General features: G+C 39.4%; 1 protein-coding gene across 1 annotated transcript; it reads right to left on the bottom strand.

Annotated features, from left to right (window-relative positions):
- Window positions 1-13,404: 13,404 nt before the first annotated feature.
- Window positions 13,405-15,535, bottom strand: LOC105443799. Its single transcript, XM_030978753.1, has 2 exons — window positions 13,998-15,535; window positions 13,405-13,606 (listed from the first exon to the last, which is right to left on the bottom strand). The coding sequence occupies exons 1-2, from the start codon at window positions 15,069-15,071 to the stop codon at window positions 13,493-13,495; spliced, it is 1,188 nt and encodes a 395-aa protein (XP_030834613.1). The 5' UTR covers window positions 15,072-15,535; the 3' UTR covers window positions 13,405-13,492.
- Window positions 15,536-16,046: the final 511 nt, after the last annotated feature.

Raw genomic sequence — 16,046 nt, 5'->3', positions numbered from 1 at the left:
GTCCGGGACAATAGTTTGATCCGGGGTGATCCGTGTAGCCACCGTGCTGGGTCCGGGGTCATCCGTAGTGGCGCCGGGGCGGTCCGTGTTGATCCGTGGCAGTCCGGGAGTGAGTTATTGACCGCCCAGGACCATCCAGGACCATCCAGGACCACCCAGGACCATCCAGGACCACCCCGGTGCCAACACGGTGTCAACACGGACCGAATCCCGGATCACTCCGGATGGGGTCCGGGATGGTCCGGGACGGTCCGGGACGTATATGGGACTGTAGCTTAAAAGCATCACACTTTTTTGAACAAAACATCCCGGACCATCCCGGATCACCCCAGACCATGGTCCGGGATGGTCCGGAGTGGTCCGTGCTCGTCCGTGCTGGTCCGGCTTTATATGGGACTGGGGCTTAAGCACCCACGCTCCTAACGTCACAATCAGTGATCATAATTTTTTTTCTCAATATAAAATCTACCAGCGTGAACACCATTACAAAGGATTTGAATCACGGTACGTTGACTTTCAGAACGTTCCTTTTATTTTTTTTAATTTTACCATGGTTACAAGCCCTGCCGTATAAAATATTTTATTCACATACGATACTGTGATATGGAGAGTGTGCCAGTCCGTATATTATGGTATAACTCATGGCAGTGGCGTAATGAGCAAAAACGTTTGGGGGGGGGGGCTGACAAAAAAATCCGCAGCACCCCACTCTAACATGCAGGCCCCGCTGAACGTTTCACAAAGTGGGGTCTGGGGCAAAGCCCCGGCGGGGATCCAGGGGCGGAGCCCCGAAGCTCATGGGGTATGGGCATCAGTGGCGGATCCAGGATTTTCTTACCGGGGGGGGGGGGGGCACAAAATGGCATAGGGTTTATTATATGTAAAACAATGAAGCGACAGAACGAGGCTTTAGCGGCGAGGGAGCGGAGCGACCAAGCGGGGGTGGGCCAGAGTAAGAAGCATTTGCAATTTTAGAACCAAATTAGACGCATTTTCAGGCACTTCCTGGAGTAATATGACGTAAATTTGCTTTCTCCTACCCCTTCCAAGAGTAGGGATCTTTTGCATTTTGAGAACCACATTTGGCGCATTAATGTCCATCGGCACTTCCTGGAAAAAAAAACGATGTCTTCTGATTGGTTAGAAGTTAGAGAAAAGTGATTTGTCGCGTCTTGAGACGTTGCATATGCTTTGATGCCGCACAATGCACAAAAATGGTGGTCCGGTACTCGAGTGTATAAACTGTGTCGTTATATTTGTCATTGGGGGAGTGGGGAGGATGTAGAGGCCACCGATAACCGACAAAACGAGCAACCATTACAGACAAATATATTAATGCCAATGTCCAAATGTCTACAAATTTAACCCTATAAACCCGGGGCCAGGACCTAACTTCTTTTTCAGTCTCCCCCTCCCGCGCAAAGCGCGGAAACTTTGAAACTTCATTGAATTATTATAGAAAGAAGACGCTCCGTTGTACCGTTCTCGTTTCTTAATTCTTGTTTGGATCCAGCTCCCTCCCCCCCCCCTCCCCTCCCGCGCAAAGCGCGGCAGTTTTGACGTTTCAATAAATCATTACTCTTAATCCTTGTCTGAATGCATGTTCGCCCATCCCGCGCGATGCTCGGAAACTTTCACGTTTTATTAGATTATTTGAGAAAGAAGACGATTCGTTGTATCGTGTTCTTGTCTGAATTCAGTTTCTCCCTTCCCTCGCGAAGCGCGCAAGCTTTGACAGTTCATTAAATTATTAGAGAAAGCAGACGATTGATTGTACCGGTTCCGACTCTTAATCCTTGTCTGAATTCATTTTCGCCCATCTCGCGCGAAGCGCGGAAACTCTGACGTTTCATTAAACTATTACTCTTAATCATTGTCTGAATTCATATTCGCCCATCCCGCGCGAAATGCGGAAGCTTTGACACTTCATTAAATTATTAGAGAAAGCAGACGATTTATTGTACCGGTTCCGACTCTTAATCCTTGTCTGAATTCGTTTTCGCCCATCTCGCGCGAAGCGCGGAAACTCTGACGTTTCATTAAACTATTACTCTTAATCATTGTCTGAATTCATATTCGCCCATCCCACGCGAAACGCGGAAGCTTTCACGTATCATTTTATTATCAGAGAAAGAAAACGATTCGTTGTATCGTGTTCTTGTCTGAATTCAGTTTCCCCCCTCCCGCGCAAAGCGCGCAAGCTTTGACACTTCATTAAATTATTAAAGAAGGAAGACGATTCGTTGTACCGTTCTCGACTCATAATCCTAGTCTGAATTCAGTTGCTCCCCCCCCCCCCCCCGAAGCCTTGCCGTTTCAATGAATAATAGAGAAAGAAGACGATTCGTTGTACCGTTCACTGCTCTTACTCTTGTCTGAATTCAATTTCCCTACTAGGCCTATTAACGGTACATGTGCAGTGTTACATGATGTAAGTATGAAACGCCCGGCAGTGCTTGTCACAGTTGCTTCTGGAAAGGATTTTTTTACTAGTGTAACTGTTAGTGGCCATGGCCCCTTAGTGACTACAAATAAAAAAATAAAAAAAATAGGCTCTTCCTGGCCATATGGGAATGGGTCAGTTTTCATCAGAAATGGAGAAACGCGCATTTTGTTGAAAATCATGTGATATCACGAACATTTATACATCACTTGTATATAAAATTGAAAACAAGTCATGATTTAATTTTATTTGGGGGGAGGGGGGCTGGCGCCCCCCCCCCCCCCCCCCCCCCCACCCCCCCCCCCCCCCCCCCCCCCCCACCAGTACGCCAGTGACTAATGGGGATCGGACCTAGATTTGTGTTTTTTTCCATGCAAAGTCACTCTTTTGTCTCTCACTTTCTCTCTTTGTGTTAAAACAGTCAGGGTCTATGAGTAAACCCATATCGTTTACATACTATAAACTAAGAAGAGGAATACAAATACACTACATACATAACCAGAAACACAATGTTTTTGAATTAGAGAAGTAAATTCGTTAGGCTGTGAGCAAGGTTAATTGTAGAAGCAACAAATCACGAAATCACTGAAGCGGGGAATGGAGCATATCTTGAATGAACCATTCACTCTTTTTGAATTGCAAAAAACTCTAAACACATGTAAACAATTAGCTCCTGGAAAAGACAAGATCCCTTATCAGGTCTACCAAAAACTTCCTCAGAAAGCAAAACAATATATGCTAAAGGTCATGAACTTGATATGGGATACGGGTAACATACCTCCCAGTCTGAAACACTCTATCCTAATACCTGTGTTAAAACAGAATAAAGACCCCCGAGAGGTATCGTCGTACCGACCCATAGCACTTTCCTCGTGTTTTGCCAAGATACTAGAACGGATTGTAAAGAATAGACTCCGATGGTATGTAGAAAAGAACAATATACTTCCTCCCCTCATGACTGGCTTTCGTAGTAAACGTGGGGTCACGGATAACATTGTACTTTTAGAGAATGCCATCCAAAGAAGCATTAATGTTGGTGAATATACATTAGCAATCTTTCTTGATATTGAAAAGGCATATGATAGACTTTGTATCAAAGGCCTTATTTACAAACTATCAGTACATGGTATTACAGGTAATATGCTAGAGTTTCTCTATAACTATCTGAAAGAGCGGACTTTCCAAGTAATGATTGGTAAAGAAGAATCAAAATCATATGAAATGTACAACAGCCTCCCCCAGGGGAGTGTCTTAAGTCCTATATTGTATAATATCATGATGAGTGATATTCCAACGGATGAATTAATCACCACATCTATTTATGCTGATGACTGTGTCATCTGATGTCAGGTAATAACATAGAAATTATTTCAAACAGAATACAGTGCTATCTGAACACATTGAGTGAATGGTTTACTAAATGGGGCTTTCGCCTATCACAGAGTAAATCCTTTCCAGTGTTATTTACTAAAAACAATAAAGCAAAATACCCAGAACTGAAATTAAACAACGACGCACTTTTATTCCAATCAAAGAAGCATTTCCTAGGACTTATATTTGACAAAAGACTTTCATGGAAGACGCACATAGATGCCGTAGTCCTTAGATGTAAAAAGAAACTGAACATTCTTAGATGCCTTACTGGGACTACATGGGGGAAGCTCCTCGAAATCCCTGCTAATGGTATATAGAGCATTGATTAGATCATTATTAGATTTTGGTTGTGAAGCCTATGACAGTGCGGCTCAAAGTATAAAGAAATCACTTGACTCCATTCAATATCAAGCCTTGAGAATTTGTGCGGGAGCTCTTCCTCTTACATCATTAGATTCACTACAAGTTGAACTAGGTGAAATGCCCTTAGACTTAAGAAGACAGATGCTGGCGGACAGATTCAGACAAAGGATTGAAATGCATCGAGATCACCCTCTCATATTAAACGTTAAGCCCAGCTGGCAAATGGAACTTTTGAAGCTCCAAAAGAATAACAAGCCATTTGGATGCAGAACAGAACTAATGAAACATCGTACTATCGAACCTTACACTATACCTAGTTTCCCCCTTGGAAAATTAATGCTCCAAAAGTGTCGATAGAATTAAGCGAAATAGTGAACAAACATGAAAACCCATCTTATTTACGTCAACGCAGTTTAGAATTGATCAGTACCAAATGGCCAATACAACTACACATCTATACAGATGGGTCAAAGGTTCCAAATCTTCGGATAAGTTCTGCTTCTTTTTATGTACCAGCCTTCTCCTTTCAACAAGCCAAACGATTGGCGGATCACACATCATCTTTCAGAACCGAACTGGCTGCAATTGTCCTTGCGCTTAACCCTTACTGTACTGGGGGGGGGGGGGGCCTGGGAGGCCCCCCCTCGACCTTTTCGGAGATTGCGCCGCAACCGCTTAGAATTTTGAATTGTCGTTTCATGACTTTTTTCCCTCAAGTCTTACGCACATTTTGATACCATTTTCGTCGAAATCGGATATACCTGTAAGGCGTTACATAACAATTAGTATGCGCATGTCATCAAAAAAAAAAAAAAAAAATTAAAAATCGCATCAAAATTTGCAGAAATTATCATTATTAATTACATTAAAATAACTTTTTGTGTTAGAAAAGAACTTTCATATGAATAATGAGTTTCAACATTCAAAAAGTGGAGTTTGACACGTTTTCTGTAAAATGCATAAAATTAGCGCATTTTGCATAATTAATTAGGCTAACAACAAAAATTTGCATATTCGGAAAAAAACTAATTATACCATCTTGTTCCTTACGTAAATATCTACAAACATGCAACGGACAATCGACGGCAGAGATCAACGGGGGGGGGGGGGCTCCCAGGCCCTCCCCCCCCCCCCCCCCAGTCAGAGGGTCCTCAAAATAGCCCAGTACAGTAAGGGTTAATTGGCTAGAGAACATTAATGTGTATGTTGACATTGTTATTTTTTGTGATTCCTTAAGCGCCCTGCTCGCCATAAAGGATGAAAAAGATATTACATTTGTAACTGAAATTATTACATTAAGTACAAAATTATCGTATCAAGGAAAACACATACACTTAGAATGGATTCCTAGCCATTGTGGTGTACACGGAAATGAAATGGCAGACTTTTATGCAAAATCTGCTTTACAAAATAACATTGAAATTTGTAATAAATTATCCTTTTCTGAAATAAAGAGTATTATTACCAGCAAGTATATAAAACTCTGGCAAGACAGATGGAATAATTCTGAAAGTTTTCTTAGACAGATACTGCCTACAGTAAATCAACCATATGAATGTAAGTTGAACAGATTTGAAGAAAGTATTCTCCATAGATTAAGAATAGGAGTGATAGGTTTGAACTTAGATCTCTTCAGATTGAATATGCACTCGACAGGCCATTGCAATAACTGCATAGGACGTACTGAAACCGTAAACCACTTTCTCACTGAATGCCCAAAGTACATCATAGAAAGAGCTATGTTACTCGTAGAAACTGATATATCACTTCCACAGGAAATCATGACACTACTTAAAATTTCAGAAATAATTAAACAAAAAGCAATAGTTCGCTTCGTTTTAAGAACAAAGCGGCTGTATCAAAACCATTAAATTTATTGATTTTTTTTTTCTTTTTTTCTTTTTTCTTATCTTCTCTTTTCCTTTTTCTTGCACCAATAAAGCCCACAATACTTGTAACTAATTTGACCTTTTAATTTTCTAACAATTCGGTGATCGCCTCCAACATCACATGCCAGCTGGCACCCCCTCACCTATGCCGGAGTGACCTAGGTTAAAACCGAAAGTCTGAGAAATGCACCTCAAAGACTGGTAAGATGGCATTTTAAAAAGGGTGGGGGTGCGTGTGAAGTGCACATGTGCATAGAGAGGTGGTATTTTAACGCGCACGTACGTGCGCGTATAACACTCGCTAGGCTAGGCCATCTCTTTCCAAATGTTTAATTTATTGAATTTTCTCTCTCTAAAAAAAAAGGAAAAAATATATATATAAGGTCTAAAAAGAAAATAAGCGGAAGGAAAGGGGATGGAAAGAGAAAGAATCCTAAAAATAGTCATTTATGACATGAAATTGTACATATAATGTATATATATAAATAATTCATAAAATAGTGTGTGGCAAAAATAGTCAATTGTGACTGATTGCCAAACAAAACCAAATCAAGAAGAAGAAGAAAATGCATGTCATTGGATATGTTGATCCGTGTTATTTCGTGGCATTCTGGCATCTGAAATGAAATTATTGGAATAAAACCAAGTACTTATACTTATACGTATTACATGTACATCGAGACATGTATTGCTGTCAACCCTCATTTCTTCCTTTTTAACTTTAATGTTTTAAAAAGTACACAATTATTCACACAGGGGTAAGATGAGCAACACACTGGTTAAGCCAGGGCTCAACTTGCCCCAACGGAAAGTCCCATCTTACCCCACACACGCCATTTTGCTAACTTGACAAAGCATTTTTTGTTTACAGTTCAATGAGGCTCCAAGGTTTTTACACAAAAATCCGCTTTAATCTAAGCATATATTTACAGCAAGCAATTTAGATAGATCCCAATTGGGTAAATTGTGTAAAACCCCCAAAATAACGACAAATTTCTTATCATTCTGCCCTCATGTGACAAAGGTAGTTCCAGCGATGTAAATTGATGTCCTTAATGTCCTGAGGGCGCAAACCAGTTTTCACTTCTTACAATTTCCTAGTAACAAGGGGTGGCTCAACTTAACCAGAATGGCTCATCTTACCTCACTTTCCCCTACGTATGCATTACAAATAGCTTGTGGTGGGGTGGGGTCCCGCCCCCCCCCCCCCACTCCGGGGTCGGAATGACCGCATGCGTGTTACCAAAATGTCCGGTAAAGGGGTCCTTATCACGCAGCAAAGTCCGGCTCGTACATATACAAAATTGACTTTACACACCGGACTTAGGGGAGTGTTTACAAAAGGAGGGAACACGCGTATGCGTACCCTAAATAAAATTGAGTGGCGGGCCGGGGGTGGGGTATCCATTCCATCCAATACGTTGCCGACCCGTTACTCAGGGTAGCGATTAAAAAAAAAAATGTATTTATCTCTCTCTCTTTCTTTTTTTCTTTCTTTCTCTCTTTTACGTTCTTTTCTCTTTCTTTTTCCGTTTTTTCTTCCGCCGCTCTCCCTCCCTCTTCCCCTAATTTTAGGCCGCCAAAAAGGGTTGGCCAATGCCGATTCGCCCCCACACCCTGGATCCGCCACCACTGACATGACAACAATTTATTATTGGAGACCCTGAAAACTTTCTTACTACTGATGTCAATCTATGTAGTACTAAATTCGTTCACCAGCCGCGCGCAGAGAATATCTTTCTGAAACGGCTAGGCTGTTGTGTAAAAAATTGTATTATATCAACCAAAAATTCAACCTATACATTTTAATCCAACCTGCATTATAGTAAAAGGGACAAAAGCATAAATATTCACCGACTGATAGTCGGTAGATGACTGCGTTTTGAACAAAACTCTTTTCAAAAGCAAAAATCAAAACGGTTTTCTTTATATTGTAACATAATAGAAAATGTACAGCATTATATTATTGACTGTCAACTGTTAGACAGTTTTTTTTTTGCTCCCGAATTGTGCCGGCCGAAAAGTCGCTCAGTGGGTGGGGGGGGGGGGGGGGGACATCCCCCGAAAAAGCTAAAAATAACGTTTTTTACAGGGGGGGGGGGGGCTGTTACACCCTCAAATGTAATAATGCCCACAAATGTAATAACGCCCACAAATGTAATAACACTTTACCCACAAATGTAACAACACCCACAAATGTAATAACACTTTACCCACAAATTTAATAATTTCACCCACAAATGTAATAACCACTTTACCCACAAATGTAATAATTTTTAATCACCCACAAATGTAATAATGACTTTACCCACAAATGTAATAAATTTGAAGGGATATTTTGTCGAATTTAAAACTAAAACCCTGTAATAAAGCATGGGTATAGCGCGCAGTCTTTGCTCCAGACCCGGTTATTTCAAAAAAATTAAAAAATCTTCAAAACTAAGACCCCACCATCTTCCAAACTAAGACCCGGTAATAAAGCATGGGTTTAGAGCGTAGTTTTTCTTCCAGACCCGGTTATTTCAAAACTTTTTAAAAATCTTCAAAACTAAGACCCCATCATCTTATTCCTATGGAAGAACATAAGTATTGAGCGTAGTCTTTCTTCCAGACCCGGTTTTTCAAAAGTTAAAAAACAAACAAAAAACAAAACAAAACAAAACAAAACAACAAAATAACCTTTTAAACTAAGACCCCTCTATCTTCCAAATTAAGACTCGGTAATAAAGCATGGGATTAGAACGCAGTCTTTACTTCAGACTCGGTTATTTAAAAAAAAAAATCTTCAAACTAAGACCTCACCATTTCATTCCTGTGGAATAACATGGGTATAGAGCGTAGTCTTTCCTCCAGACCCGGTTATTTCAAAGGAAATAGAAATTTAAACAAATCTTCGAAACTAAGCCCATCATCTTATTCCTCTTTTTTTTTCATTTAAAAAATAAATTACATTATTACATATGTGGATACAACACGTCACAAATAAATGATTGGTCGGCGGTCACACGAACTGACGAATCAGTCAAAATGGTCCATATATATAACACACAGAGGAGGGACCGATTCGATGGTTCGTTGACCGTCGACGATTTCTTAATCATGTAAATATTCTATTGTAAACAAACAAAAGGGTATCAACTGGGTTAAAGAGCTTCCCTCTTATACAAAACTCCTAAACGAGGACCCGAAAAAGGTCCTTGGATGGAAATCTCCTTTCGAGATTTTCTTTGGTAGGAAACCAGAACAAAATTATATCTCCCGTCAAAAAACAAACTATACTATCCATGGTTGGGAAAAGAATGTACAAGCTGTTCGAAGAAAGGCTTACAAGGCTTTGCAGCGTGTACAAAAAAGAACGATTAGATCCCAGGAAAAAAAACTTAATGTACCAAACATACCAGATCAGGTAAAGGTTGTTAATATTCTTTATCTCATTGTATAATTAAAATAATTATTTCCTTTTGATCAGTCATACTTCATTTCAACTCCGTCTACTTTTAAAGCATCTGAAAAGTATTACTGAAAAACTTTTGGAGTTGTACGTGTTAAGTAGTTTTATATGGACGAATACTAAGTTACAGAAAGCCAGGTACATTTAGTATTTCGGCATCTTGTTCTCTTATTTTTCCTAGCTTAGAAGAATTGTCACGTGTTAGGTTATTTGCGTTTTATATCAAGTTCAGTTGATGTTATTAGGTTCAATATTGCCCAAATTATAACCTCGTTTGCTTGTAAAAGACATGTGAGTTACTCCACCTTTTATACGTAATAATTATTTTGGTTCTGTTACCGTCTGTATATTAATGAAACAACCTCTTCATTCGTTTGGAATAAAATACTTTCTATCTTACAAAATCTATGTATCCATCATTGCATTTAATACTATAAAACCATAACCTCTGCAATTTACTCACATTGATTGAGAGAGTATATAGATATTTTATCAGTCAAAGGGTTCTGCAATCGTTCATCCAAAACATGCAAATATGTTTCGCGCGATCTCGTTATACAGCTATTTATGATTTGTTATATGAAAGTATGCGTTGTTATTTGCTTGTTAACCGATTATCATCCCCCCCCCCAAAAAAAAACAGGGTCATAGTACATAATAAATATAAGGTATAATGTGTAAATCATCAGGGATAATTATGTTATAATAATTAATCTCAAGGAAGATATGCTGCCGGCGAAGAAGCAAATGGAGAAATAGAAAACATTATAAAAAAAAGCTGAAGATGGAAAACGACATTGCCAGATAGACAGAGAGACAGACAGGGAGAGGGAAAGAGAGAGAGAAAGAGAAAGGGGGGGGGGGAGGGGGCGGGAGAGATAGAAAGTTGGACGTAGTCCGTACTGTATTTATTTATATGATTTTTGTCTCTCCGATCAACGGTCAACGAACCATCGAATCGGTCCCTCCTCTGTGTGTTATATATATGGACCATTTTGACTGATTCGTCAGTTCGTGTGACCGCCGACCAATCATTTATTTGTGACGTGTTGTATCCACATATGTAATAATGTAATTTATTTTTAAATGAAAAAAAAGAGGAATAAGATGGTGGGTCTTAGTTTCGAAGATTTGTTTAAATTTCTATTTCCTTTGAAATAATCGGGTCTGGAAGAAAGACTACGCTCTATACCCATGTTATTCTACAGGAATGAGATGGTGAGGTCTTAGTTTGAAGATTTTTTTTTTTTAAATAACCGAGTCTGAAGTAAAGACTACGTTCTAATCCCATGCTTTATTACCAGGTCTTAATTTGGAAGATAGAGGGGTCTTAGTTTAAAAGGTTTTTTTGTTGTTTTGTTTTGTTTTGTTTTTTGTTTGTTTTTTAACTTTTGAAAAACCGGGTCTGGAGGAAAGACTACGCTCAATACTTATATATGTTCTTCCACAGGAATAAGATGATGGGGTCTTAGTTTTGAAGATTTTTTTTTTTTTTTTAAATAACCGGGTCTGGAGCAAAGACTGCGCGCTATACCCAGCTTTATCACAGTGTTTTAGTTTTAAATTCGACAAAATATCCCTTCAAATTTATTACATTTGTAGGTAAAGTCATTATTACATTTGTGGGTGTCACATGGTACACTCAAAATAAAGAAGCCTAAACACATGCCATTTACGATACTCGTAATTATAATGAAGCTTTATTATAAAGCAAAGAATAGTACCATTCTCCGACAAAAAGAGAATGGTACGAACGAAAATATATATCCTCTTACAATCTCTTTCCAAAAACACTTGGTCCCATCAAAATAAAATCAACCTTGTCAAACAAATATATGATCAACACCTTTGTAACATGTATCAAATCTTTCTATAATTTGTAATACATGAATTATACACCACTAATGTTTATATATAAACAGACCTGAATTGTCTAAATATAAATAACACATCTGTAGCTTAAACAATTAACTCATACACATCTCGTTCTTGAGATATTTTACCTTAACATCAATAAACAGACCAGTATATTGTCGTTTATTTAGTTATCAACTTTAACAAATTATACCTTCACAAATATCATGATCCCTTCTCAAAATAATCAACAACTGACTTCTCGTCACGTGAACGGTTAACTCCAGACCTGTATTGTCCGCTAACTTCACCCTTGATTACATCTTTCAAAATAGTCTTTATACAATGCACGTATCAACAATACACACTCAAACACGAAATAGTCCAATTGGCTCTGCTAAGCCTATGACATCTTTTTAGATGTGACTTTCAAGTTCAACGAACTATTTATCTCAAGTTCCATAATAGTCTCGTCAACATAATCGGCACCATTATCGCTCACCATAATGTTCATATTGCGTTCTCTACTGAAGACGCCATGTTCTTGGATCTGTCGGTCACGTGTCCGAATGTCCCGTCTCGCATCAACTCTCGTAGTCGTAGAAATCTCAGCTTGTCTCCCAAGCCCCTGTGCCATCGATGGAAAGTATCGGTTCTACTTAAAGCTGCAAATTCTCATGTAGCAAAACTTATAAAGCCAGAAGCCACATCTTTCTCAACTTGTCTTCTATAATGTGTGTACAAGCAGTTAACTATAATGCTTTGAAGCAAGCTGCTACGTACATCAAGACCTCCGTACACCAAGCCAACTTCTTTGGGTGTGGCCCTAGCCAGTATCACTCCAGTACATTATATACAGTCAACTACAAAAAAAAACACTTCCCGTCTATAACAGGTGTAATGCCATTCCACTTTCCTTTCAATGGTAGTCTCAACCTTTTCAGATAGTAACCCGTGACAACACATTCAATGCTTCACGGAACACTGTATAATTTCTACACTAATTACATCCACCGATGGCACATTCACACTCGCTCGCTCTTCCTCTCTCTCTCTCTCCCTCTCTCTCTCTCTCTCTCTCTCTCCCTCTCTCTCCCTCTCCCTCTCTCTCTCTCCACCCCTCTCTGTCACAAGTACACGCTATAATTCGCTTTATTTAGTTCCTAGTTTAATGAAAGAAAAAAGGATATTTTGATAAAATCGTTGATTGCGTTTTCCAACGTGACAAATAACTCCCCTTTCAAGAAAACGCATCCGTTTTTACCAAACTAATTCTTTTTCTTTTAACTTGCTTTAATTAATCTACCACATCTACTATACGAAAAGTTAGAATCTCTCTTCTTCTTTTTTTTTTTTTCTTAACACATCACATACTCAACAACAAACAAAAACACACACAATATAAATACACCTTCTCTACTCAACATATTTCGGAGTCTCTCATAATTAATACTCTGCTGGAGATCGGCTTAGAAAGTCAGCACCTACATTTTCAGCGCCCTTTATTGTTTCAATGCGGAAACGATACGGTTGCAATGCTAACGCCCAACGCATAATTCTACCATTAGCCACTTTTGCGCTTTGCATATAAGCTAGTGGATGATGATCCGTTTCAAGGATGAATTCTCTGCCATACAGGTAGGGCTCGATTTTCTTGATGGCTCATACTATTGCTATACATTCGCTCAAAAGGTATAGGCACTTTCGTTACTCTACCCTTTGAAATAGTTCTTTGACACACCTCACATGATCTACAATATCGAGTCACATCTGAAGTGACACCAGGCCAAAAGAAGTTAGTAAGTACCTTTTGTAAGGTCTTCTTAGCACCTTGATGTCCACCTAGTATGGACTCATGTGCAATTTGCATGACTCGTCTATGATATGGTTTAGGTACCACAATTTGAGTAAATAGGTGATTAGCCTCAACCTTTGGTGATTGAAATCTGCGGTACAATATGTCATCTTGATAATAGAAAGAAGATTTGCCATCGTTGCGACTTATCTTCTCCTCTCGACTTTCGGCTAGTTCTCTTGCACGGCCAAGAGTTTCGTCTTCCTGTTGTGCTCTCCTTAATGTCTCTGGGTTGACGAGGTTCTCCAAGGGCTTGGGGGTCCTTAATGGGCGATATGGCTTCTCTCGATCTCTTCGTTGAGCTCTTGTCTCCGCGGCACATACTGGGTGGATGTGAGATGACCATGATCGGTCTGGATTGTCTGCAGCTCGGACACCTGTAATGTTTCCCAAAATAAGATCATATAAAGGGTTAGGCATACATATTGCTTCAACCTTGCCTGTGAAGTAAGGAGTGTCAACCTCTACAATAGCGATGGGTGTTCTTCTCAAGCTACGATCAATGAGTATACATGTGACTTCTCTAACCGTCAATTCACTTGGTTTGACAAGCCCTTGCTTGACGACTACTCCACTGCAACCACTATCTCTGAGGACAGAAACTTCCTGTTTTCCTACAAAGCCTTTCAAAACTGGCATCTGTTTCAGGCCTACAAAGTTAATATTGCTACATGCTGCACTGAGAATTGGAAATGAATATTTATTTATGTAAGGGGCTTCTGCATTAATCTGGGTATGGGAGTATTGACGTGATCTGTTCAAACCTACCTCAGAATCATGAGGGAACCAATCTTGTCCGTGTGGTACTGTAACATCTGTATCATCTGTTGTCATCAGTCCTGCTGTTTTGGGAGCATTGTATGGGCAATTGTTTGCATAGTGACCAGATTTATGGCAGAGGTAACACGACCTTGACTTAGGAACCGAAGGCGATGGACAATTTCTAGCGAGATGACCTGTTTGGTGACAGTTGAAACAAGTCTTGGGATAAGGATTACCAGGAGGTATATTATGTTGGGAGGGAGGCTTACCCTCACTTCTCTTCGTGTCTTCAGTTTGTGTCGGGTTGTGTCTCTGAGGGACAGGTGTCTTGAAGTATCCTCCTCTTGCGTCTAAGTATTGGTCCACCAGTCTCGCTGTCTGTTTCATAGCGGTCGGTTGACGTTCCTTAAGGAATATAACAAGTTCCCGATGACAGCCTTCAATGTACTGCCCTCGAAGAATGAGATCCTTTAGCTCCTCGAACGTCTTCTCGATGCCTGCAAGTTCAATCCATCTGTCTAGGTAATTCTCCATGCGGGTGGCGTATTGGTGCCCAGTTTCTCCGGCCTTGGGTTTTCCTGTAACAAACTTGGATCTAAAACCATCCTCTGTTAAATGAAACCTTTTTAAAAGGGCATTTTTCAATATCTGGAAGTTATTCCCATCATCAATAGACAACTGGGCATAAACCTCCAATGCACTACCTGTAAGCAAAGCACTCAAGTTTATGGCCCATTCAGTATCTGGCCACTTCTGAATCTTGGCATATCGTTCATATCTTTGTAAGTATGCATCAATATCATCCTTCTCTTGATTGAAGAGAGGCAATTTTGGCGCTCTTGCTTTAGCGCTTCCATTCTCTACAAAACTAGCTTCGCCGCCATTGTGCTCGCGAGATGCGCGCTTTTCCCGCTCGATCTCAAGCTGTATTTCGGCTAACTCTTTTTCACTTTTCTTCAATTCTAGCTGCTCAACTCTCTCATCTCTTGCTCTATTCTGCTCAGATTTCACAAACAATTTTAACTCATCACCGCCCAATCCAAACTTTTCACCTGCTTCAATAAGTTTCCCCAACTCCATGTTCACTGTGTGAAATCTACAATTTGCAGGGACACAACTCGTAACAAAATTAATTACTACCAAAGCTAACACAATTTTTTTTCAATAATTTCAATTCCTTTCCTTGAACTATGTTTTTTTAATTGTTTTTCCATGTGACTGTAAATGGCATGCTCTATCCCACTTCTGACACCAAAATGTCACATGGTACACTCAAAATAAAGAAGCCTAAACACATGCCATTTACGATACTCGTAATTATAATGAAGCTTTATTATAAAGCAAAGAATAGTACCATTCTCCGACAAAAAGAGAATGGTACGAACGAAAATATATATCCTCTTACAATCTCTTTCCAAAAACACTTGGTCCCATCAAAATAAAATCAACCTTGTCAAACAAATATATGATCAACACCTTTGTAACATGTATCAAATCTTTCTATAATTTGTAATACATGAATTATACACCAATAATGTTTATATATAAACAGACCTGAATTGTCTAAATATAAATAACACATCTGTAGCTTAAACAATTAACTCATACACATCGCGTTCTTGAGATATTTTACCTTAACATCAATAAACAGACCAGTATATTGTCGTTTATTTAGTTATCAACTTTAACAAATTATACCTTCACAAATATCATGATCCCTTCTCAAAATAATCAACAACTGACTTCTCGTCACGTGAACGGTTAACTCCAGACCTGTATTGTCCGCTAACTTCACCCTTGATTACATCTTTCAAAATAGTCTTTATACAATGCACGTATCAACAATACACACTCAAACACGAAATAGTCCAATTGGCTCTGCTAAGCCTATGACATCTTTTTAGATGTGACTTTCAAGTTCAACGAACTATTTATCTCAAGTTCCATAATAGTCTCGTCAACATAATCGGCACCATTATCGCTCACCATAATGTTCATATTGCGTTCTCTACTGAAGACGCCATGTTCTTGGATCTGTCGGTCACGTGTCCGAAT

Source organism: Strongylocentrotus purpuratus, unplaced genomic scaffold (assembly GCF_000002235.5).
Source record: "Strongylocentrotus purpuratus isolate Spur 01 unplaced genomic scaffold, Spur_5.0 spur5_scaffold_1, whole genome shotgun sequence".
Lineage (NCBI taxonomy): Eukaryota > Metazoa > Echinodermata > Echinoidea > Camarodonta > Strongylocentrotidae > Strongylocentrotus > Strongylocentrotus purpuratus.
Note: the sequence above shows the minus strand (reverse complement) of the source record. Positions and strands in the feature narration are given on the sequence as shown.